This window comes from Tinamus guttatus, unplaced genomic scaffold (assembly GCF_059628265.1).
Source record: "Tinamus guttatus ecotype Peru unplaced genomic scaffold, ASM5962826v1 Tinamus_guttatus_pri_ptg000247l, whole genome shotgun sequence".
NCBI lineage: Eukaryota > Metazoa > Chordata > Aves > Tinamiformes > Tinamidae > Tinamus > Tinamus guttatus.
In genome coordinates, this window is record NW_028288781.1 from 6,216,786 (window position 1) to 6,239,985 (window position 23,200).

Consider the following 23,200-nt stretch of genomic DNA (forward strand, 5'->3'; position numbering starts at 1 on the left):
ATTGGTGGTACAAGGTGCTTCAAAAGGCAGCATTGGATAGGGCTAATCAGAAATTAGGATGCCAAAAAGAGAAATATGTTCTTGTTTCAGAATTTTATATGGTATTCTTAACTCTATCAGACTTCCAAAGCATTCAAGTTTTTGAGTAGTCACTTGATGTTACCTCTGTATGTTAACTGATTTGGTCTCTGACATTCAAAGATGTTGGTAGGCTTTTAAGTTGTTAGTTCATGATAGCAGCAGTATTGAGAGTTTTGAGCAATACTGAAATGTAGAATATGCTTGAGAATAGTAGGTGTGTGTGTGGCCTTTTAAATCTCTGCCTCAGAACTGAAAGGTGACCACAGTTGCAAGGTGACCACAGTGCTCTGCATGCTGGGAACAAAGCTGTGGAAATATTTACATATTTTGATTTTAATCTGATTATAAGCAGAAGCCCACATACACAATTTGCAGTTGCCTTAGACTGCGTTTCATGTGGTTGAATGTCCGCAGTTTCATTTTGCTCACTGGTAAACCCCAGCTGTTCTGCTCTTATATGCTTGTGGTGGTGGAGCTCTGTGTTTTTATTTTTGTTGGTTTAATTGAATTTTGTGTTTTTGTCGTATTGATGAGTAAGCATGATACTTCTGTGAGTCTATATACAAGCTTTTAAGAGGAAAATTTGAATTTGTCACTTGCCATTTTCTCTCTTGGTGTTAAAGATGTGACAGTTTAGATGTTTGATTAAGAGGTAAAGTTCAAGTCGATACAATTAGGTTTTAACCAAGGAAGGATTTTTTAAAGAGATAAATCAGTCAATTAAAATAAAATCAGAAAACTTAGCTGATTTGTTGATTCATAATCATCTTGCAACTCACTGTTCTGACCTAAATAGGAATACCAGAATTGGCAGGAGACCAAGTTAGGATGCAGAGTAGATTTGTCAGGGGCTAGGGGCTCTAAAAGCTGCCACGGGTGAGTTTCTGCGTGGAGCTTGGGAGCGACAAACACATCCGCTCCGAGTGCCTCTCCCACCTCCTGCACAACGGAGCCTTGTTGTGTTTGTGCCCCAGCTGTCCACTGGGAGCCAACAAACATGTAAAGGAAGCAAAGTATCCTTAGTAGTTGCAGAAAAGGAAGGAAGTTTAGATGGTTTTCTTGGACTCGATCTTAGTGGGAGACACAGGTGAGATACTGTTTAATTCGTTACAGAATAACTGGTGTAGAAATTCTTGTAAAGCCTTCAAAGTCATACAGTGCTCATGTCTGCCTCCACTTGTTCCTATTCTTCTCAGTATAGAAATATTTTTTTTCATGTAGCAAAAGCCTCTGAGTAATTTAATGGGTTAAAGGAAACTTCCACTTGCAGATTACCCTGCATGTGCAGGGGGGTTGGACTAGATGACCTCCAGAGGTCCCTTCCAACCTTAAGCATTCTATGATTCTGAAGTGGACAACGTCACTGTTTCAGGTGAGAGGATTGATACTAGTATTTCTGGATGAATTACTACTATCCCATTTACAAGATGTACATAACTAGGAAGAATACACAAAATCTTATTAACAAGACTGATACTTAAAACTGTTGGTCCATGACTTGACACTCAGGTAACTCCTTCCTATTGGATCCTATTAGATCTGTTGGTAAATACAGACCTACCTGTTCTGCTCTTTTACGTATGGGCTTGATTGTAAAATCCCTTTAATGATACTTAAGCTGGAGTAAAGGATAAGGTGCTGGCTTGTTTTCTTCTCCAGTATTGGAGCTGTGTTTTTAAATAGTGTTTATTTGCAGCCCTGAAGTTGGTGTAACATGCTTAATGACCCTGAGAATTTTCTCCCTGGGGTAAGTACCAAGCCCTGGCTTACAATATGTGGGCTGAAAATCCTTGAACCTACTGAAGTAAGGTTTTGTGTGTATGTACAAGTCTAGCATTAGAACATGTGTTTCAGCGCCTTCCCCTAATTGCAGGCATGGTAAATATGTTTCGTTCCTGCTTAGCGGTACTCCATCAAGTCCATGTGCTTTTCGCTGCTGAGTTGTTTCTGGGCTCCTTCCCAGACCTTGTATCGTTAAACATCTTAAGCAGTATAAAACCATCGTGCCAAGCAGAGAGCGAGCTCTCTACAACATATAATGATAAAAATGCAGTCATGACTTAATTATAAAAAAAAATTTACTGGTTAAATACATTTTTAATTTACAGTGGTACCATAACAAACATAATGGACTTGCAGAGCTTTACTTAGGACACTTACTTGCACGCGAAACAGTTTTCCTCCTGAAGGCATTTCCAGGTGTTGGGTCAAACCATAGAAGCCTGTATCAGAGCCACCTCTATCATAGCAATGTATGGGGCCTTGCTGAATTTCAAGGAATATCTCAGATTTGCTGCTATGCTGCAGTTACCATTCGTGACCTCGTTTCTAGTTTTCTATAAATTAGGTAGCATATGCTTTCTGTAAGAGCCAAGTAGTTAACTTCCTTGCATTTAAACAAAAAATAATGGATTTTAGCCGCCTGCAGTGATGCAGGCAGCCCTCAGATGTCACGCTCTGCTCCCACCGTCAGCTTTGCTGCTCTCCTAGCCCTGCAGACGGAGGAGAGGATTGAATAAATTGAATTGATTAAAGCAGAGTGGCTGATCTACGGCCAGGCACAGACCTTCAACACCTAACTTAAGTCACAAAAGCAACTCAGCGATAGACAATTATAAAAATAGGGGGAGAGGAAATTGAAAAAAATACAAAAAATTATTTCTACTGTAAGGCTTGTATCAAAATTTAAAAAAACTGCCAGACAAAAAGTAAGTAAACATCGTACGCTTAACTCTCACCTACCTACCTACCTCCACCCTGGTTACATGGGACCTTTGGGAGACCTGGGAATCCTGTTCTTTAACTTTTGTCCTCCACCTTCCGAGCTCGCAAGCGGGTTCGGGAGGGGCCTTGGCAGGGCTCTTGAAGCAGGAGCGTGCGGAGGAGCTACTGGAAGTCTGGCTGAGCAGGCTGGGAGGGCTTGTGGCAGCCAGCGGTGTGCTCACCCGGAGTCCTTCCGAAGGAAACGGATGTTATCTCTGAGTAACGGCAGGAACCTTTGGACTTTCCTGACAGGAAGGCTTGAGAGCGATCCTCCCATGTGGATGCGGGTTCCAGTTTCCTTCCATGGGAGCTCAGTCCAGACTCTGGTAAGGTGGAGCAGTAATTGCTGGATATGCTGCTGTCTTTCCAGCTTTCTGAAATAGCACAGGGTGATCCTCATCCCCCCGTTAGGGGAACAAGCACTGATGTACTGTAAAGGTGTAATGTTTGGCATGTCTGTGTTCCATTCCTGTAGTTCAAATCACACTGACTTTTACTAAACTATTTTGCTAAAACTTCTTGAAGTAACTTTTTCCAAGCTCTGTCTTTTTTGTGATGGTGGTGAGGGTTTTTTGATTATTTTTTCCCCTTATGGCCCTGATGGGTCCAGTCCTTTACACTGATGTTCAGTATAGCGGTAACAAAGTGCAAACTAATCCCTGTGGCTGCTGAAAGCTGAAGCGGAGGCTGTTTCACGGATCAGAACAGCATCTCTGAGGAATGTTCCAGTGCTCGGGAGCGACACAGGCCGCGGGAGCGACGAGCGGCTCTCCCCCCGTGCACGGGCTGAAGAGCCGCCGTGGAGACAAGCGCTGGGGCAGCGTGTGAGGGGCTGCTCAGCCGGGGCTTTGAGAACAGTAAATACCAGAAATAAGAAAAACCTGCAACTGCAAGTGGGTGCAGGGGGGTGGGAAGAAAGGGTTAGGAGATGATCGGTGTTGGTTTGAATGCTATCAAGGGGCAAAATGCTTAAATTTTACTTTCCTGATTTCCCTCAGTATGAACAGTTCTGCTCTAAGAACAGAACAGCACCCACAGGACTCGCTTCTGAGTTTTCCTCTATAATTATTAATTTGATAATTTTCTACTGAGATAATTTATCTGTCTTATCCTCCAAGTCGTAAAACGAGTGAATTCCACTTCAGTGCGGAAGTTGAGCAATAATAAAACCAGAATATCAAACCTGATTTACCTACTGAATGCTGTAATTGTATCTTAAAGATTACTTTTTCATTTAGATTTAAGAAAATTTTTAAAGAAGCCCGAAGAAGCTTACTTTATGCAGACTTTATACATGGTAAATGTACTAGTAGACAGTAAACATAGTAGAACGTTAAGAACAAGAATTTAAGTTAAAATGGTACTTCACTATACTTCCTAAACTGGAATCTGCTAACAATCCTCCTTTTATTTGCTCTCCCAGTGTTCATGAAGCATGAGGCTAAATACACAGTCACAACAGACTACACTTTTCTTACTTGACTTCAAGATACTGGTATGACTGTCTAGAAAAGTAGTGCAAAAGATGTTGATAGTCAAAAAAAGGCAATGTCTTTGCTTGCTGTGCCTTTGGGATGGAAAACATTCTCCTCCCCACGCAGGGAGCACGAGGGCAGGCAACACTTCATGGTGTTCTTAAAATTCGCACATAGTTTTTGGGGAATATCCCCGATTTTCCTTGCATCTCTCCACTCATCCAGTCCTCATCCACGGCTTCCAGCTCCGTTATCGTGTCGCCTGCCTGCAAGAGAAGAGGTGACATGAGCCCGGGCAGGTTACTGTAAAATGGTAACGCATGCACAGCTGACACTATTCAGAAGACAAACAGGACAAGGTCAGTCTTTCTTCCCCAGTAGTTAGACCTCTTTGGGACTATATTTGCCAAAAATGGTTGCAACTTCTACTCAGGTAGAAGGTGCTTACCTCAGTAGGCACCTGTCCTCTGTTGGAAAGTCACCCTTTTTTGGAAAGGAAAAATAGTTCCACTGGGTAACTTCAGGTGCTGCTGAAGCACTTTAGGTAGGCAAGTCAGCTGACCTACAGGCTGCTGCCTTATGCTCATTGCTGCTTTATTAAAGGGTTTCTTTAAATGCTTCAAAGCTTTTCTTTCAACTTTTTTTTCTAGCACTTGGAAGCTTTTCTCTCAGTAGAAGTTCCCTAAAGGTAGGCAACAGTGTAAGCTCAGTCTGTTTTTTCAAAAAACTCCAGATCTTGTTTGATCTTGGTTTTAGTTTTATCTTCTCCTGTCTCACTCTTCATCTGAGGTACTGTCCCAGCCCCTGCCTTTCTTCCAGTACCTCCCTCCCCCTTTTCCTCTTTGAAGAATCACCTGCCTTTTCAGCGTTGTGAACTCCTGATGCAGAAACGAATTATTTTGCCTGCCTTAAGAATACATTCTTGCTAATAAGTGCTCTTTTGGACCTGCTCTGAAGGTTTGCTGCTTCTCAGACACTTGCTTTTGGGGATACCGATACGGAAGTCCTGACCGTGGAGGTAAAACGGCACGCTGTTTCTCCTTCATGCTCCTTGCACGTTAGCCAAGTATCCAGCAAGAACTGCCCCTGGGGTGTGTGTGTATCCTGCTGCAAACCCTGCCGGAGGCCAAGGCCTCCTGTGCTCCCTTGGAGCTGGCTGCTGCTGCTGCTCATGCTCTTATCGCACCTTCTCTGCTGCCTTTTTAATTAAACAAGAGGTTCCTTTAACTGCATCAACTGATCAAGAACTGGATACAGCTGCTCTGCAGAAGGAGCATGTTTTTTGCTCTGTGAAGTTGCTGGAAGAGCTAGAATAGTTAGGTCAGAAGATGACTTTGATTCCTGTCCTCTTTTTTCCCCACAGTCCTTTCCTGTTTCACATGGGTGAAATCTTTGAAAGTTTGGTAAGGTGAAACCTTGCAGAGAGGCTGCCTACCAAATGTGTTAGTATTTAGTTCTCCTTTTTGCTCATTCTAAGTATATTTTTAATACATATAAATCCTTTTTAAGGATTTTTTCCTTATGAATGTAAGTTTTAAAAAAGGGTTGAGATTACTTGCTTTGAATGAAAGCTCATCTTCATTTTCTCCATGAAAGTCGTAAAGAGCTTTGGCTTTTCCTTTCTTCCCTCCTCGCGACTGTGACTCGACCCTGGCTGAAGGAGATGGACAACACAAATTATTTGGATTGCAGTGAACTAGATCTTTGTTTCTGGAGAGGTTTCCTGTCCCTCTTGTGATCTCTTCCCCAGTACAGTGCCCAATGCTGGTAATTAGCAAAGAGCTACAATTCATGTGCGCTGCAGGTGGGTGTTACTCCATCTTTGCTTTCACTGAGGGCTTAACTTGAGAAGCACAGAAGATAAATGTGATTGTTTCAAGTCCTCTGTGAAGTCTTACGACCACATGGGGATGCTTATTCCACTAGGGATAAGTATCTTACATAAATACCTTACTGTCGCAACCTAAGAAATAATGATCTGTCTTCTAGTAGGAGCACTGTACCTGAGAAGGTCTGAACAAAAACTGCTGGGAAAATCCCTTCCTTCTCATTCAGTCTTCCTCTGTACCACTCTGCATCTACTTGTTCCAGTATTTGGATGCAGTCTCCCTTTTTAAAGGATAAGTCATCTTTGGTTTCTGCTGTAAAATCATGTAGTGCTTCACACCACTCTACTGAATGTCTGTTGTTCTATTCAAGTGAACAGAAAGAGAGGAAAAAAAATTAATTTCCTAGTGGTAATGGAGCCCAGCAGGTCAGCACTTCTTATGAAAGAGAGGTAGAGACTTGGGTCTCCTGACTCCTCCTTCATACGATACTCACTGTGCATGTAGATTAGAACAGCATTTCAGTAATTACCACAGGCCTTTGCCTATGAACATTCCTTTTTTATCATTAATAAGAATTAATTAATAGGATTAGTAAAAAAAAATCAAAATTAATCTACTGCAACAATACTTAGAACAAAATAGAGATAATGAGATTGTGCACTTTTTTGATCAAAAATACTTATTTTGCAAGAAGCTATGAATTTATCAATTTAGACCTACTGTCAAATTTCTGTATGTTACTGCAACCTTACGCAACTGTTCAAGTCATGTTAAATTTGCAATTTCAAGCTGTGCAGCAAGCGGGACATGGCAACAGGAGGCTTGAGCAAGCCTATGGAAGATCTACACCAAGTCTGGCCCAGCCTATAAAAATCTTTTACCTGAGGAAGGGAAGAGGAACCTTCCACCTTGCTCTTCAGCGATGCTCCTGTACCTGTGGAGCAAAGGGCAGCTTAGTATAGATGCAGTGACTTTCAAAATGTTACTAAAATGATGGAAATGTTAAATATTTCAAGTGATGATAAAGAACTACTCTTAAATCCTCCTCTTTCTTATCTGTCCTCTCTCTTCTGTCCAACTCTTTCCCTATGCATTGTCCTTCTGAACTTTTATCCCATATCCTTTCACGCTGCCTGTGTGTATGCAGTGCCAAGCTATGTGCTTGAGGAAGATAGTTGCAGAGTTGCTAACATATTCATACCTGTTTCAGGAAGGTCTTCTATTACTTCCACAAAATTCAAGGGGAAAATTCCAGATGTGCCTCTGAGCTCTCCCTTGGCCCATTCTTCATTTACGTATTCTCTAAGGATAATGGTTTCACCTTCTGAAAAACTGAGCTCATCTTTCTGGTCTCCAATATACTCAAACCGGGCAACACATCTTGGACCTCTGTACAAACATGAAAAGTTGTATTTACTATTATTGTCCACTTATTACTAAGAAGGCAACATTATGCAAAAAATGACTGGTATTTTTTCATTAAAGAAGGAAAGAATGCACTAAAGACAGAACAGGTAGAAAACTGGAGTCTAACTTTGGCTACCTGTATTCTCCAAGAAGGCTGAAGTTCAAAGGGGCTGGACCAGTACCTGCTTCTTGCACTCAGTTCCTGGTTGTTGCAGAATTTTGCTTTATTTCTCTTCCAAAGGTAGCAAGAAAAATATCTTGAGTCTGAGCTACATGTCTATTTTTTTATTTTTGCCTGTATCCAAGTATCCCAAGTTCCAAATCTATGGAGGGTTCATTTCAGAGGGGGGAGGATTTTTTTTTAGATACTTCTTGACAGACTTTATTCTGTACAATTCATCCCAGGGATGCTGAAATAAGATACCTACCTAGAAGAGAAGCATTCCTGCATCTGTCCTGTCTAAAGAATTGGCTAATGATATTGAAAAGTGATTTTTTTCCCTTGTTTAAATAGAATTAAAAATACTGTTCTAACAAAATTTGTGGACTACCAATCAATGCCAAGCCAGAAAAGCAGCAACAGTAGAAACAGCCTTTACTTATTTCTACAGCATCACTTAATCCAGGGTCGAGTCTTGATTCCTGCCCCACCTGCAGCCTTGAGGAGCAGCCGGGTACCCATGGGCAGCTCAGGGGCTGCACCATGCCAGCAGGTCAGAGCTAGAGCCAGCTCCCTGCTCGGCCCTTCCTCCTCCTCCTCCTCTGCCTCGCGGGCAGCAGCCGGGGACGTTACCCCTAGTCCAGGAGGTGGGAGCAATGTAACACTGCCCAAGTCAAGGGCTACCTCTGTACAAACATGCTCTCCTTAAAAAGTGATCGACTATTTTTTTTCAACCCATTTAGTTAGTTCTTAGTCTTTATCTTTTACTTAAGAGTTTATGAAGCTTTAATAACTCTTGCACTTAAAAATGAAACTGTCAAGACACTAAGATATATTAAGGTGAGGCAGCTGTTAACCATATTAAGCTCAGTTCGAATGACACCAATTTCCACTTCCTTTTCTTTTTAATCTCTTAATAAGTCTAGAAGGAAAAAAGGTAAGATTTATTGACTCACTTAATACAATGCGATGCACCGAGTATTTTTTTCCTGTTGTTTTCTTCTGGAACATCAATCTAATAAGAAAAAACACATTGATGTATCTATAATAAACTTCTTTTCTTAAAATAATCTATTTTCAACTATGTATCAGCTCTACTTGTGACATCCATTTGACACTACATAATCATTCATGCTCTGGTATATGACCATACTTGAGCTTTTTGGTTTTGTATGGCTGATTTTTCATTTTTCAATCTCCTGCAAACAAGCACTGTTTAATGCTTCTATTATTAGCATTTTTTATATATTTCTACATTGCATGGTTGAGTAACAGAAAAGGGGACTGGATGCTACTACACAGCACCAAACTTTCAATTGATAATTGCTGTCTTATCTCCTAGCACAAAAATCTCAAATAGACAAAATTACTGTTTAGCTGTTAGGGGGTGGGGAGTCCAGCACTTGCCATCTGTACCCGAAACAAAAGCATCTCACTTCAGTATGGCTGTGGTGGCTGTACACAAAGAAAGGTCAGTCTGGAGAAAAACAAAGTAATTGTTTTCAACTCATTTGCAGCCAGGCACCATGTGCTCATTATAGAAAGTGGAGCAAATCAATTAAAACAAAACCACTGTGCAAACAGTGCCCAAAAGGCCTGTGTCGCCTGAGGACTGCAAGTGCATTTTTGCTCTGAGCTCAAGGGCAGCCTCTGCCACTTAGGTCAGAACCTGAGCCTGAGAGGTCACTGCTCTGCCCCATAAGCTGCTGCCCATAAAACCAACAAGGATGAGTTGTTAGCTCCTAGGGAGGACTGCATGGGGGCACACTGCCTTGCAGGAAATTCATCTTGCAACACTTGTGCCGGGTGAGCTCGGTGCGGTGGCGCTCTGCAAGTTCTAACAGCAATGCTAAGGGTGTTCAGACAGCAACCAGCCAAACAGTCAAAAACATCCTGTACCATCTAGAGACTTTGTATTGAGATTGGTTCTCTTAGAGGTTATAATTTACTCAGTAAACTAGCATAGGTACTCCTCTCCTTCCCTAATAGCTTTTCTAAATTTTGCTGAAACAAAAGACTTCTGAATTCAAAGGCAAATTACCCTTTAAGACTAAAGCAGAAGGTTGAAAAACATCTTCTCTTGTTTTTTGAAATTATACATTTGTAACAATACTAAATTTGCCCCTCCTTCCCCCCCAAATATTCATTCCATTGCTTTAACATAATGTTTTCACTGGCCATCAGGAAGAAGAACCTGTAAATTAAATTGGCTGTGTAGACGAGGCTAAGGGATTTAGCTAACAATCCTTTCTTGTGAAAATGAGTTGGATATTGGTGCATTATTTCTAACCATGAGTCATTTATTTATTTATTTAAATTCGGTAGGTTTTCAACTGCTAAAATTCCTCTTCAATGACACCACTACAAGTTAAGCAGACACCCTATTTAACACTCAGTACTGATTACTAAATATTTAGTATTAAGGTAGCTGCAGTTCACATCTCTTAAGAGACAGGTGGCAGCTTTGAGCAGCTTTCTGAGGCACTGCACAGCCCCTTTCAGAGTCCTTTCTGCTGGCCTCCAAACCAGCACCTGCCTCCTGCCTGCAGTTCAGAGCCAATGGGCCCGCTCCGCAAAGGCTCCTTGGGCTGCCGCAACCGCCTCGTTGCGCTGCGCCAACGCACCCCCTTCAAGAGGCCGGGCAGGACGCAGTCATCTTGCTGAGCTTCGATTCTTACGTGCAGCCAGGAAAAAGCAGCTGCTCTGCAGGCCCAGAGAAACCACCCCAGGTAACAGAGGGAGTGGGGCATGCGCTAAGGGCTGTGATTCTCCCATGGGGATTGAAATTAACGGGAAAATAATATCCACACCAAAGCTTGGGCTGCCAACTCAAGCATCTTCCTAAACCATGCAAACAAGTCAACACGTCTTCTGTGCTGCCAAAGAGAAAGAGTGAACAGCATAAAACACCCAGGAACAACAGCTAACCAACCGGAACCAGAAAAGAAATCAATGGGATCTTATATATCACCATATACAAAGCGTACATACAACTACTTTAACAAAGTTGGCAGGAAATATCCCTGTGAGATTCCCACATTTTCCTCTGTACCACTCAGCATCGATCTTCTCCAGAAGGCAAACGATGTCTCCAGACCGAAGCTCCAAGTCCTCAGCGTGTTCTGCAAGACAGCAGCAGTTCAGTGAAAGCAGCTCTCACAGGCACCGGTTCTTTTTCTAAATATTTTAATATAAACCCTAGACAAAAGCGAAACGAGTTTTTAAAAAGCCTTAAAAGCACATAGCCAAACAAGTGAATTTAACTAAAAGACCTGGCTCAACTATAGCTAAACCCATGGATTTGAACAACTCCACAAGCAGCACTTGCAGGCTGAGCTGCCTGATGATTTTAAAGCTGTGATTCCTAACCAAATTCCTATCTTGAAAGCTGTTGAGTAAAACAAGCTTCCAGAATATCCCCATGTACTTACCCGCAGGAAAATCGTGCAAGACTAGAGCATGTGGCCCGCTTGTGTTAGAAGCCTTTGGAGGAGTGTTTGAATCCTGTCAATGGCAAATAAATGCAAGAAGTTTATCAACCATGAAAGATATAAATACAGAATCCCTGTTACTTATTCTGAAAGTCATTTTTCTGATTTTTGACCATAATATTGTTATGATATCATAGCTTTGCAGGTGACAATTTGTCACAATCTGATCTGAAAATTAGTGCTTTACCAATGCAAAGCAGATAGGACTTTACTAAAGTCTATTTCTCATGCAGTAGAAAGGAGGGAGGGAGGTGTCACTGCCACTTTTGCTGGCGTAGGCAGAGCCCCTGCTATCTGGAGCGGTCTTGGCCACGCTCAGGGCCAGGGTTATAGCCCATTCTGCATGTGTCTGTGTGCTGCCTGCCGTATTTTTTTTTTCTTTCTCCTTTGAGAGAGCATCTCAGCTCAAATATCCCATAACACACAGAAGGGACAGCAGATCTTTCATCTGCCAAGTATTTTGGAGGTGAGGGCAAGCCACTAGGCCTTTGCTTGCAGGAACATAACACTGAGGCTAAATGATGAGTTTGTGGTGAGAGTTTTGTAAAGAGAAAATACATTATGAATGCTGAGCCTTCACCTCCGTCTCACCCTCTAGATTCCAGTCTGGCACTCCAGAATCACTGTCTCTCTGTTCTATAAGCAGATTGTCCCCACATTTTAAGGTGCTTCATTTTTTTTTTTTGGGGGGGGGGTGGTAGTAGTTTTGTTTCTATTGAAGTTTTAATAAACCACTACTGTATTTTTCAGTGTAACCCTCTAAAGGTTATGTTAAAGTACTCAGTGCCAGGAATTTTAACAATTAAATACATGTCAGCAGAGAAAAATGTGCCTTACCTTACAGGACAGTTCTCCGGGGTTCCTGGGAAGAAAGTTTTCCTTGGCAGCTCCATGAGGCACAGGTAGCTTGAACAGAAATTGGGGGGAAGAGAATAGTTTGTTTCATTTTTAAGCACCTGCCATTTCTACTATATGTGAAAATATTCTCATAATGGAACTATTCAGACCATGTATTACAGGTGACCAGTTTATAAGCTTGGCAGAAGAAGACAGGGGCCTTTGGAAAGCATTCAGCAGTATAAACTGCCCTCAGGAGAAACATTCCTGTTTTGCATTCAGCTTTAAAGTGCCTGAGTCCCCTAAGTTACACCATGTCACATGGCACCGCTGTTTGGCCATGCACTGTAGTACTCTTCTGTCAAGGAGAGCTCCGAAGAAACTGCCTGGGAAGACAATTTCATGGCACAATAGGTACGATCGGGGAATTACTAGTGAACTCCTAGAATTACTATTGAATTACTAGAAAAAAATAATCTCGCCTACAAAATATATCAAATGTTTCTTACATAAAGAAGAAGCAGCACACCAGGTAGGAATCAACTTTTTCCTCATCTCAGAGCTGTCTCTGCCCTGCTCACACCAAGATGCAACTTTCTCCCTCATACTCCTCTTCTGCACCAGAGGGCAGAAGTGCAGGTCACAGAGAAGGCACCAGAAGGCCTCCTCTTCTGCCTGAAAGTTGTTTCCAGGCTACAGTTGCATGTTGGCCTCTTTGGCAATAGCACCAGTTCAAGCAGTTCCCAGCTGTGCTCACCAACCAGTTCTAAGCATCTAGAGGAAAACTCCTTTTCATCACTGATATCCTGCCATTATTCCCTATCCTCACAGGCAATACCAAAACATATACTTCTGAATGAAAAGGCACGGCGTCGATAGGATGAAAATCTAGGAGGGAAAAGCTCAGTCTCTGGGCTGGTGTAAGGTAAGCGATGCTACATTCCTCCCTCCTGGCAGATTTGATTAAGAAAGTTAAACTACTTTATAAGTTCTTATGCTCCTCCCATTTTGTTTAGCATTTTGACATATACAGGGTAAAGTGACATTCAAACACAACGTTTGGCATCATTTTTATATACTCTAATAAAAGTCAGAAGTGATGACTGTAAAGAAAACCCCAATAAAACAAAACCCATCCATAAAGGCCTAAAGCAGAACCTCTGATTGTCACAGATTCAGAAAACATGGAATCAAAACAAAGAGTTTGTTTCCATTTTTATAGACTTTTAGCCATTCCTAACACCACCATGAAAAGCCACAGGACAGAGTTGAACAGAGTTAGTTTTTTTTGTTTTTAGTACACATACACACACGTATATAAATACAGAGCATTTATCAAGTGCTTTCTCCTTTGTTACTTTCCATTGCATAATACTATGTATTCGCATTTTCTAAGGAAGATTTTGCTGATAGATTGTGACAGCCATATCACAGTAGTCCACCTTTGTATTTCTTTTCTTTACTACTATTTTCATGAGTGTTTTTTTTTTTTTTAAATACCAGTGTCAGACAGAGTATCTCAACTCACCATGTATTTATTATAGAGAGGATGACCCGGCTTAGGCCTAGGAGGTAATGCTGGATCTTGATTTTTTAAGACTTGGCTCTTTGCTCTCTTGGGTCCCATTCTGAACTTGCTGTTTCTTTTATCGCAAGCCATGTCGGAAGTGGAGCGGGAAAGAGGGTCCTTTCGGGAAGGGGTCCTGGCTGCAGAGAGCTTTGGTGGAGGTGGCCTTCCAGGAGCACCTTTCGGTGGAGGAGGTCGGGCTGGTATAATCTTTCCATCCACAGGCCTAAAACCATCAAAGAAATACATGTTAGCAAGTTGGCCTCCTTATCCTCCACCACAGCCTTAGCCATGGAGCATGCAACTATGGACAGGATCTGGACTGTATGACAGGTAGTATGTACAGTTCTCCAGGGATACACAAACCCTTCAGATAGTGGCACTCACTGATCAAATCCTTAGATAGTTTTACTACATGTTTTCAAGTCTGCTCACCACTTCTGCTAGTCAACCGTCTACTAGCTTTTGCGAGACCCCAGTATGCACTGCATATGTAAAACCAAACATGTGAACAAATACTTACAACTGCTAGGCTAAGTTTTGTAGCTGAAATAAGGTTCTCTTGTCCTGACAGTATGAACGAAGTAAATTGTGTGTTTCAGCCCACAGATTCAGTGTGTAGACGACAATTGAGCCGTATTGGCTGGCCCAGTCTCTGCCCTTTTTGGGGAGGTACCATCTGCCACCTCTGCTCCTTCACCACTCAGCACGAGCTGCTGATGGAAAGGTCAGCAACACGCAGGAGGAGATGGTCCACGTCCAGCCACAGGTGAAGAGGTTAAAGATGCAGAAAGGAATGACTGTCAGCAGCCACTATGCCCGAGCTGAAGAGCCAAACAGCTGTCCTAGGATGTCCCTGCTCACGCTGACACAGTACAGAGCAGATAGCTACATGGTCCTGCCTATTTAATACTGTGTTCAAGTGAGTCTACAAAGAGTCTAACTGAACAAACTAACACAGAAACACACGAAACGGCTGAAAAATTCTGCTCACCTTGGGGGAAGCGCAGGCTCTAGGTGAGGTGTTCCAGCCTGTTCTGAATGATCTGACTCCTACAGGGGTTAAAAAGAAAAAAAAGCAAAGGCATTAGAAACAACAACAACAAAAAAAAAAGGATCTCATTTGAATGATGCATTTCATGTTTTAAATTATATTCTATAGACAAGGAAAATGAGTTTCTGGGTCTCTGAGAACACAGTAAAAAACGTTCATTCTAGTGTTTTAAAGTCTTGCTGGACATGGAGAGAAATGCAAATAACCTGGCTGTGTACCGGAATCACAGCTTAAATTGTACATTAGGTATGGGCCAGCCCTCTTTTCCTACTACATTACAATCAGGGCCTAAAAGACAAACTGAGGACAAACACAAAAACTGTACAATTTCATTACCTGTAAGATGCCAGTTTGGTTGCACATACATCCACAATTTTGATTTAACATTGACAGATGAAGCACTTAGCTCTGATCAGGCTTAGAACAGAAAACATGACATTGATACAACTCTTAAAGGTGAGAATTTATTGCAAATAACGTACTTCAAGAAGGCAGCTCAGTGTGTTTCCTGAGAAGTCAACGGGTAAGTCCTGGGGAATCTTGCTCTGAGAGATTAAGGAGGCACTGTTCCCAGCTGCCCATCCTGCCCCTGTCAGAGATCCCTGTCTCACAGCAGAGGCAGTGCAAGGGAACATGTCCCATGTCTGAAGGGCTCGCATGGCACTAATGGATTAACTGGGTTACCATCCTCTGCCTCCTGCCATTCATTGTCATCCCAGTGCCAGGGAGTGCTGCCAGCTCAGCTGAACCACTGCAACTGTTTGGAGGGCAGCTTAGTAAATCAGATTGCTTAATTTCAGTTCAAAAATAACATTTTAAAAGGTCTGAAAAGTTGCATTTACTTAATTGGGGATACATGTGTTTGAAATTGGTAATTTCTTTCCTTTTTGTGTGCCTAGACAATATCTGAACACATATAGTGGCAAAATTTTGACCCTTGTCTAAGTCCCCAAATGAATATTCTTGATTATTAAAAAGTACAACCTGCTACTTTCAGACTGGGATATTATCTTAATACCTAAAATTTTCCTCCTCTCTGTGAAAAGGAACAACCATGTGCTAACCAAAGCATGTGTTAAATGGCTTTTATTTTTGCTGCTTAATCACTTCCATGGCCAAATGCTCCTAGTTTTGAAAGTGATGGTTTGTGTAATGCTTTATTTTGAATTCATTCTCAGTGCTCACCACTTAACAAAGGAAATAGGTTGAAGTAATCATATGAGTTTATATTTAGTGGTGGAAACTCAAAATTTGTAAGAGGTTGTTGAAAGATTAGTGCATAAGGCCCCTGCACTAAAGGCTACTGAAGGACTTAAGAGCAAAAAGAAGTTTGCAAGTTCTTTGCAAAGATAGGATTTAAATGTTTCACTGGATCTGATATAGTCCTTTCTAAGAAGGAAAAATGACATCCTCTGAAGCTTACACAAGAGCTTCCACATGTTTTTCAGAACAACCTGCATGATCACACACTGTAGATATTTCTGGCTTTTATTGTATTATATAATATTTTCTTTAGCATCTTATATCTGGGAGTTATTTCTTCAGCATTACTGAGAAGAGTTGAGACCTCTATGAAAAGTCTCTTCAACCACCATGTTTAAAAAATACTTTATGCTCTTAGCAAAGACAGTCATAAAGATATTTGTTGGCAGCTGTCCACCCAGTTAGGGCTTTCAGATTGATTTGATCTTGTTACTGCCTACGGTTTCCCCAAGAATCTCTGCCACTCTTGCCCTCACAGCTCCCTATATTTGGAAATTCACTTGGCAATGTCATGTTCCAGTTTATTTAGCAAATCTGTGTCAAAGGGCTTGCAGGATGCAGAGCTAAAACTTGCTATTTGTACAGGAGCGAGGAGCAGAGCCCACCTTTCTGAAGCAGACAGCCTCTGACCAAACCAGTAGAAAGCAACTGGGAGAGAAGAGCTCAGAAAAGCTGGCTTCGCTCCCCTTTCTATTTACAGAAGCATTTTCTTTTGACCTGAGATTAGCAGAGATACAGAGAGATGCCTTCTGTGTAAAGGTAAAAAAGTGTCTAAAGGACTTCGACAGTTTTTGACTATGTAAATCCTAGACTTTGAACTCACTCTGCAGAGTTTGGGGAATTAAGCAGTAGAATGCAATGGATCCAGCCACAAAGTACAGAAAACTCAAGATAGATGCGATCAAAGTTTAGTTAAATCAATAAAGTGTTTTTTTCAGAACTGAAAGCAGTCTAAACTATCTGATTAAATTAGAGCATGCAATTAAAAGAAGAAAGCCTTATATTTTTAAGTAGCTCCTTTCATCCTTTGGTCCTTCAAGTAACTTACTTTATAAAGAAGTGAGAGTCACAGGAGATCTGTTAAGCAAAGCAGACATAAGTTTTAACACAGGAAAACAGTTCTAACTTACCACTTTTTTTACATGATCGCCATTGCTGCATTTTCCCACTGTGATAGAAGAAGTGTTCCCAATAGGCTTTTCAGCAGGAAGTGGTGGAGGGCTATGTGGGATTTCATTTAAAGCTGTTAAAAGAAGTTCCCAAATTAAAACTTAATTAATAGCTTCTTTACAGGGACCAACAATAGAGGGGGGGAAATCCACCTTGTTTTTGTGCATTTAGCACATTTTTGTGAAGACAGCTGCCCCACACTCTGGGCGGCCAATGGGCAGGATCACTTCAAGACCAGTGGAAAAAAAATAAGGATGCAAGAGGAACGTCCTAACTCTGAGGCTGGCCATAGGAAAATCTCCCCTTCTGCATAACATACCTTCATTGAAATAACTTGCTGATGTCCTAAGAGTTAAGGGTTTCAGATGCAGTACTTGTTGCTCTAATAGAGAGGTAGCACAGTGTCTACTCTGGGAATGTCAGACTCATCACTGGATACCCTGAAACACCATCACCATCTCTCAGCCACATTTCTAAACTGGCTCACTTGTTTTTTTCAGCTGTCAGCTCTTGGAATATCCTTCAGGCTGGAAAACAGCTGAGGGTTATTTCAAGTAACCCTGAAAGATCAGGGGACTTGAATGGAAAAATCACCAGAAAGGTAAAAGCAGAAACTGTTGCTTGCTAGAAAATTCAGGGTGACAGAACGAAGAGAGACAGGAGTGCTATGATAGCCCTTAAGAAGCTAAGCAAATTTAGGAGATCAAAGAGGAGACGGTGCTTCTTTTACGATAGAAGACAGATGACCTTCTCAGTCTCAACAAAGAGCACAAAACCTGTTAATTATTTTTTGAGATTAATTTTAAAAGTCTTTCCTATTGCAACCTGAGAAATAAAGAGGCAGGTTTTGCCAGTGCATCAAATTGTCCTTATATACCGGAACCTTGGCATCTATTTTACACAGTATGTGTCTATCAAAATTATTTATTTAATACAATAAATTTCAGACACTTAAGGTCTTTCCAACCTTGAAACTATGTAAAAACATATATAGACAGCCTCTGCATTTATGAATTCATGACAAATATGAGGGGAAATTCCATCCAAATGAAAACTTTCTGCTGCTCATTTCATGAAAAATACTCTCAGGAAAGGAAGAGCTCACAAGAAGGTGAAGTCTTGTTTGTTTTTAACACTTCAGTTGCACTGCTGTGAGCTAAAAGGCTGGCAAGATGTTTAAAAATGAATCAGTTCATAGATCTCTCCCTTAGTCTTAAGGGCAAGTGTTGGCAATGACTGAGCATAGAAGAAAAAAAAAAAAGGTAAAGTTCTTCCACTCTTCTAAATTAGCATGATGAGAACTAAAAGCAGTACCTGCCAGTAATTGCAAGAGAAATTTCCTGTTATCATTCCTTACTGATATATAATGAGTACTAGAGATTAGTATGCCACTTCAAATCTTAACATATAAACAGATGGCCTAATTTCCCTGCCTTTACTCTTTATAAAAATAAAATTAAAACCATTACAAGAAGAAAGGCTTCAATAGCGAGCAAGCAGGTGTTATTTTCTGTGACTTCTATGTGTAAAAACTGAAAAGGAATTATAAGGCTGCCCTTGTAATCACAGCTCAGTAAAAATGCTGATAGGGAACCACTGGAACACTAGTTCAACACCCGAGCATCCAGGTCTGCCCCCCTTTTGACAGTGCTGGCTTTTAGGGTTTCTTGGGAGTTTTTCTTTTTGGTTTGAACTGGTCTCTGTTCAACTAATCTCCTTCCAGACCCAGGAGGGCAAAAGACCACTTGTAGTGAGACCCTGTGGCTAAAGCACCCCTACAAAAAAAACCCTATCAAATCCATGTGTGGAGGTTACACCTTTGCCCAGTTGCAGTTGTCTCATTTTTGTAACAGCAGCTCCTATCTGAGGAAAGGCTACTCTGCTTACTTGTAACCTGCTCCTGCTCCTCCACATCCCATTAATCTTCCAGGCGCAGCCTCCTGCAAAGTGCTCACACCCCTCTGTAACTGGGGCTAAGTCCAGACGAGCAGCCCCTTGTGGGACCTTCCATTGCCACTAGAGAGCAGCAAGGGACCACTTTATCTACGAGTTCAAAAGAGAATGCAGTTAAGAAAAAAATAATGAACTTGTCAGGTCATTTCTTCTCTTTCTTTTTTTTTTCTTTTTTAATGGAAATTACAAAAAAAAATTTCCTTTGTGGAGAATAATTGAGTCTCAGGTTCTTTATAGCAGTTCATAAACACATTTTTCCAATTGAAAAAGCTTTTTATTTATGCTCAGTTATTAACAAAAAGACTTTTCCTAACAGACTTATCTTCACTCTCCTTTGCATTTGTAATCATTTCCACTGCATTTCTGACATACACAAAGGAGCTGAAAAGCTAGAATTTGAGGGAGGGAAGGAAAGGGAATTCTTCTGGAAACAAAGAAAGAAAGTCTTAGGAACAATACCACCAGGACAGCTTGTTGCTACAAATTTGGCTCTATACCTACTCAGTGGAATGAAACATCAGTTTTAAATGCTCTCTTGTGACATTTCTTTCTAAGCTTCACAGATAAAACATAAAGCTAAATGTAAGCAACTATTTACTGAAGCATACAGAGACCTCTCACACCTCTCTGATAGATTTCCAATCTGTGAGGTATTGTTGGTGTTATTTCTAGAGCTGTAAAGGATTGCAGGTGGAATGCATTAGGGATAACTATCAGAAAATTAGTCAGGACCTCTACATTACAATGAACATCTAAGGTTTTTGCACCCACATGCTTTCCTGTATGCTTTTTTTACAACCTCAGTTAGTGCCCCAAACATTATCGCTTAAATACCCTGAAATATCAGACCCAGCATTTCCCCTGACTCTTGTTGATGTAAGGTGTGAAAATTACGTTTGCATCCTGATTAAGGTATGCTTGAAGAAAAGCTTAATACACTGATGTTGGCTGTCTGATCACAGGAAGCACAGGAACAGCATAAAAATGTCCTCGGCTGATGGCAGAACACGAGTCAACTTGACTGAAGCTACAGTTCAGCAGTGCAGTTGAGCCGATGGAACAAGCTCATTTCTGCTGGAAGGAGGTCCCCAACTCTTTGGTACTGGCCCTAAGATCTCCCCCTCCCATGCATGCATCCCCTCTGATACATACTGGATCTGTACGATTTAAGGAGCATCAAACTTGGTGCAAGGGAGAGTGCCAACAAAGTAGCTGGGAGGCAGGGAGTGGGACACAACTCCTCTTCTCCCCTCCAGCAGTTCAACTGCCTCTACCATCCTGTCACACTGTGCCATGGATGCATTTGCCAGCTACTACAGCTAGTTATCAGCAATCCATTTGCAGATAGTAAATCCTACTTAAAAGGATTTCCTGACAGAAATTTCTCAGACAATTCAGAACAACTTACATTTCCCGGGTTTAGCTGGGATTCGGATAACAGTGGGTTTCCGGGGTAAAGCTGGTTGAACTGTCTGTTCCTTTACAGGCTCGCTTTTGGAGAGGAGCTGGAATGGATCTAAATGCAATAAAAAAAAGAAATAAATGAAAAATACAATTTTTAACTGAGCACAAACTTCACCAGGTTGCATTCATAACTAAGGATGTTTGTATTTCATGCCCGAGGGATTAATCATCAAAAATCACAGCTTTCAGGGACATAAACAACAGGCTGATGAAAAGGGAGTACTCAACTCCCTCTTTTCTGTGCATTTATATTCAAAGTTGAGTTAACATAAACATATCCCAGATATCTTCTGGGATTATACAGGTCACTGAACAAGAGCAACCATGTTGCTTGATAGTAGGGAGCTGAAATCAGGATTGCTTTAGGGAAACGTTCTCGAAGCAGTTGTTCTAATAAGCAGGCATAGCTGAACACATTGGCTAAAAAGTTTTAATCAATAAAATCTTGCAGAAGCTAAAAAGTCAGCAGCACCCCACATAAAATGCCTACAGACAGAAAACAAAACAAAGCATGTAAATATTAGACTGTTTGCAAAATATTCTTTTTGCTACAGAATAACTAATTCACCTTGAAGAGTCTGTGTAATTTTGCTGATTATAAACTTCATGTCAGGGGGAAGACTGGGGACTGGGAGTCCCACTTTAGCTCTGCCCCTGCGGTTATCACTCACTCCTGTTTAAGCCTGTCCAACCAATCCATCATTTTCCATTGGTAAGATAGGAGCTATGTTTTCTATGCTTAATGAATTTAAGCACTGGTGTCTCTTATTAATAGGCACTGAACATATGTGCATGTAGAAAGCAGCTGTAAAAATACATGTGCATAAATAAAATCCAATAAAGGAGATCCTTCTTAAGTAGACCTTCATGTCAAAGAGCAATGCTTCATTTATGTATGTTCTATGTTACTTACAAATGTTACTTTCCCCTCTAAATCCTACCTTTTTCTCCAGCATTATCAAAAAGTGCAGTAAAATGACAACACTTAACTGCATCGTAAATGTACAAGATAGAAACTGGAGGGGCCCTCTGGCCAATAAATTCTCCATGACACATATTCATAGTCCTGACAACTGAGTCGGATCTCCTCTGGTGGCCTTTTCAGATGTGTATCTCAATGAGATGTTATTTATGGAGTGTCAGAACCAGCCAGAGCACGCCGGGCATCTCTTCAAATTCTTCAAGGCCTTTAATAAAACATCCCTCTTCCCAAAACTCCTACCACACCTTCTGAACAAAGTTGGAAGCTGGGATCTGGTAACATTCTATCTTTACGTTCAATGCTTAGAAACAGCTAAAATTAAAGAAAAAAAAATCATAGCATGAAGTCATGATTTCTTACAGATAATTTTGGGTACTACAACATCATATAATTAATACATTTGAAATCTACATCTGAAAATGGAAGTTAAGATTTCAGAAAATCCAGAATATCCAGAAATGCAGTATTTACTTAAGAACAGTCTCATAAAGCTTTGGGACTTGTCTGGGGGCGGGAGGGATGAAGAACTCCCCACGGCCGGCGGCTCCTACGTGGCCGAAGTTCCCAGCCACTGTGTCGGCAGCAGAGACAACACACGGTAGGGTCTGGGTGCGCTCCCACTAGCCCCTTGCTTGCTTAGGGGTTTGGATTGGGGCTGAATCTTGGCTATGGATATTAATTAACTGTTAGGCTGCTGATGAGAATAACTTTAGGGCAAGCAAAGAAAGCCCAAGCTTTCTGCTAAGCTTTCTACGCCTGCAGCTGTAACTCTCCAAGTTATCTGGCAGCTCTCTAGCTGATTCGGGCGCAATCCCAACGAGGCAGCAGGGCTGCGGGCCCCAGAGCCGTGCAGGCCCATCGGGCAGCCCACGGCCAAGGACAGCCCAGCAAAGGTGACCAGGGCTGCACGACGCGGCAGCAAAAAGCACCTCCTGAGCTGAGAGGTGGACGAAGTCCTGTATGAAGAACAAGGAAATAACTTTCAAGAGCCTTTGTCTTATAAAGGCATATCCCTAGTGAGGTCAAGTGGAACAGACTACTCTAAACAACCAAAATAATCAGAGGGCTATATTCCTGTAAACGAGATTTAAGATGGCACGACACTACTGGTTGTCAGCTGTTAATCATTCCTGTGGTTTGCTCTGTCACTCAGCAGCTGGCCGAGGCCTCCATTCCAATAACTCTGGGAGAAGTCACTTTTAAATCTCAGGCTTTGACATGCTCCACCTGAGGCTCAGAAATCATCCTGCAAAGCTTAGTGTTTTTACTCATTATCAGACGTTCAATTATACTGTTGTCACCTCGTAATTAGCCCAAACCTCATTACCTTGTTTGTGCCGTCCCGTTCCCCAGCGTCAAGCCGGCAGCAGAAATTGGCTGACTGAACGACTCTGCCGCTCTGTGCAATGGGGCTGACAGCATATGAATTTTTGATGTTGTTGAACAACAGTTGGGCATGGTTTGAGCATAATTCATGGAAGCGTGAAAACAGAATTGTTAATACCCTCATTTAAAGCATCTCAGTTCAAGGAAATTAACTCGCCAGGCATTGATCATAATATGTATCAGAGGACTTCTATCCATCTTTACTTATTTTCAATAAACTTTAAAAAGGGTATTTGCAGCCTGGGTTTTCCTTAGTCTCATTTTCTACACTCACTTTCTTCTGCTTCAAAAGTTTATTTGATAACATTTTACCGGTAT

At 41.5% G+C, this 23,200-nt stretch overlaps 1 protein-coding gene across 1 annotated transcript in view; it reads right to left on the reverse strand.

Annotated features, from left to right (window-relative positions):
- Window positions 1-4,116: 4,116 nt before the first annotated feature.
- The window catches only part of SH3D19 (SH3 domain containing 19), a 72,081-nt gene continuing 52,997 nt past the window's right edge, over window positions 4,117-23,200 (reverse strand). The window contains exons 9-21 of the mRNA XM_088526591.1: window positions 20,459-20,566; window positions 17,058-17,170; window positions 14,605-14,663; window positions 13,572-13,836; window positions 12,044-12,112; window positions 11,147-11,219; window positions 10,707-10,837; window positions 8,672-8,730; window positions 7,350-7,537; window positions 7,030-7,082; window positions 6,323-6,509; window positions 5,875-5,973; window positions 4,117-4,581 (exon numbers count right to left, since the gene is read on the reverse strand). Coding sequence (XP_088382717.1) covers window positions 4,469-4,581; window positions 5,875-5,973; window positions 6,323-6,509; window positions 7,030-7,082; window positions 7,350-7,537; window positions 8,672-8,730; window positions 10,707-10,837; window positions 11,147-11,219; window positions 12,044-12,112; window positions 13,572-13,836; window positions 14,605-14,663; window positions 17,058-17,170; window positions 20,459-20,566 — 1,517 coding nt within the window. The 3' untranslated portion in view covers window positions 4,117-4,468. The remainder of the gene's footprint in view (window positions 4,582-5,874; window positions 5,974-6,322; window positions 6,510-7,029; window positions 7,083-7,349; window positions 7,538-8,671; window positions 8,731-10,706; window positions 10,838-11,146; window positions 11,220-12,043; window positions 12,113-13,571; window positions 13,837-14,604; window positions 14,664-17,057; window positions 17,171-20,458; window positions 20,567-23,200) is intronic.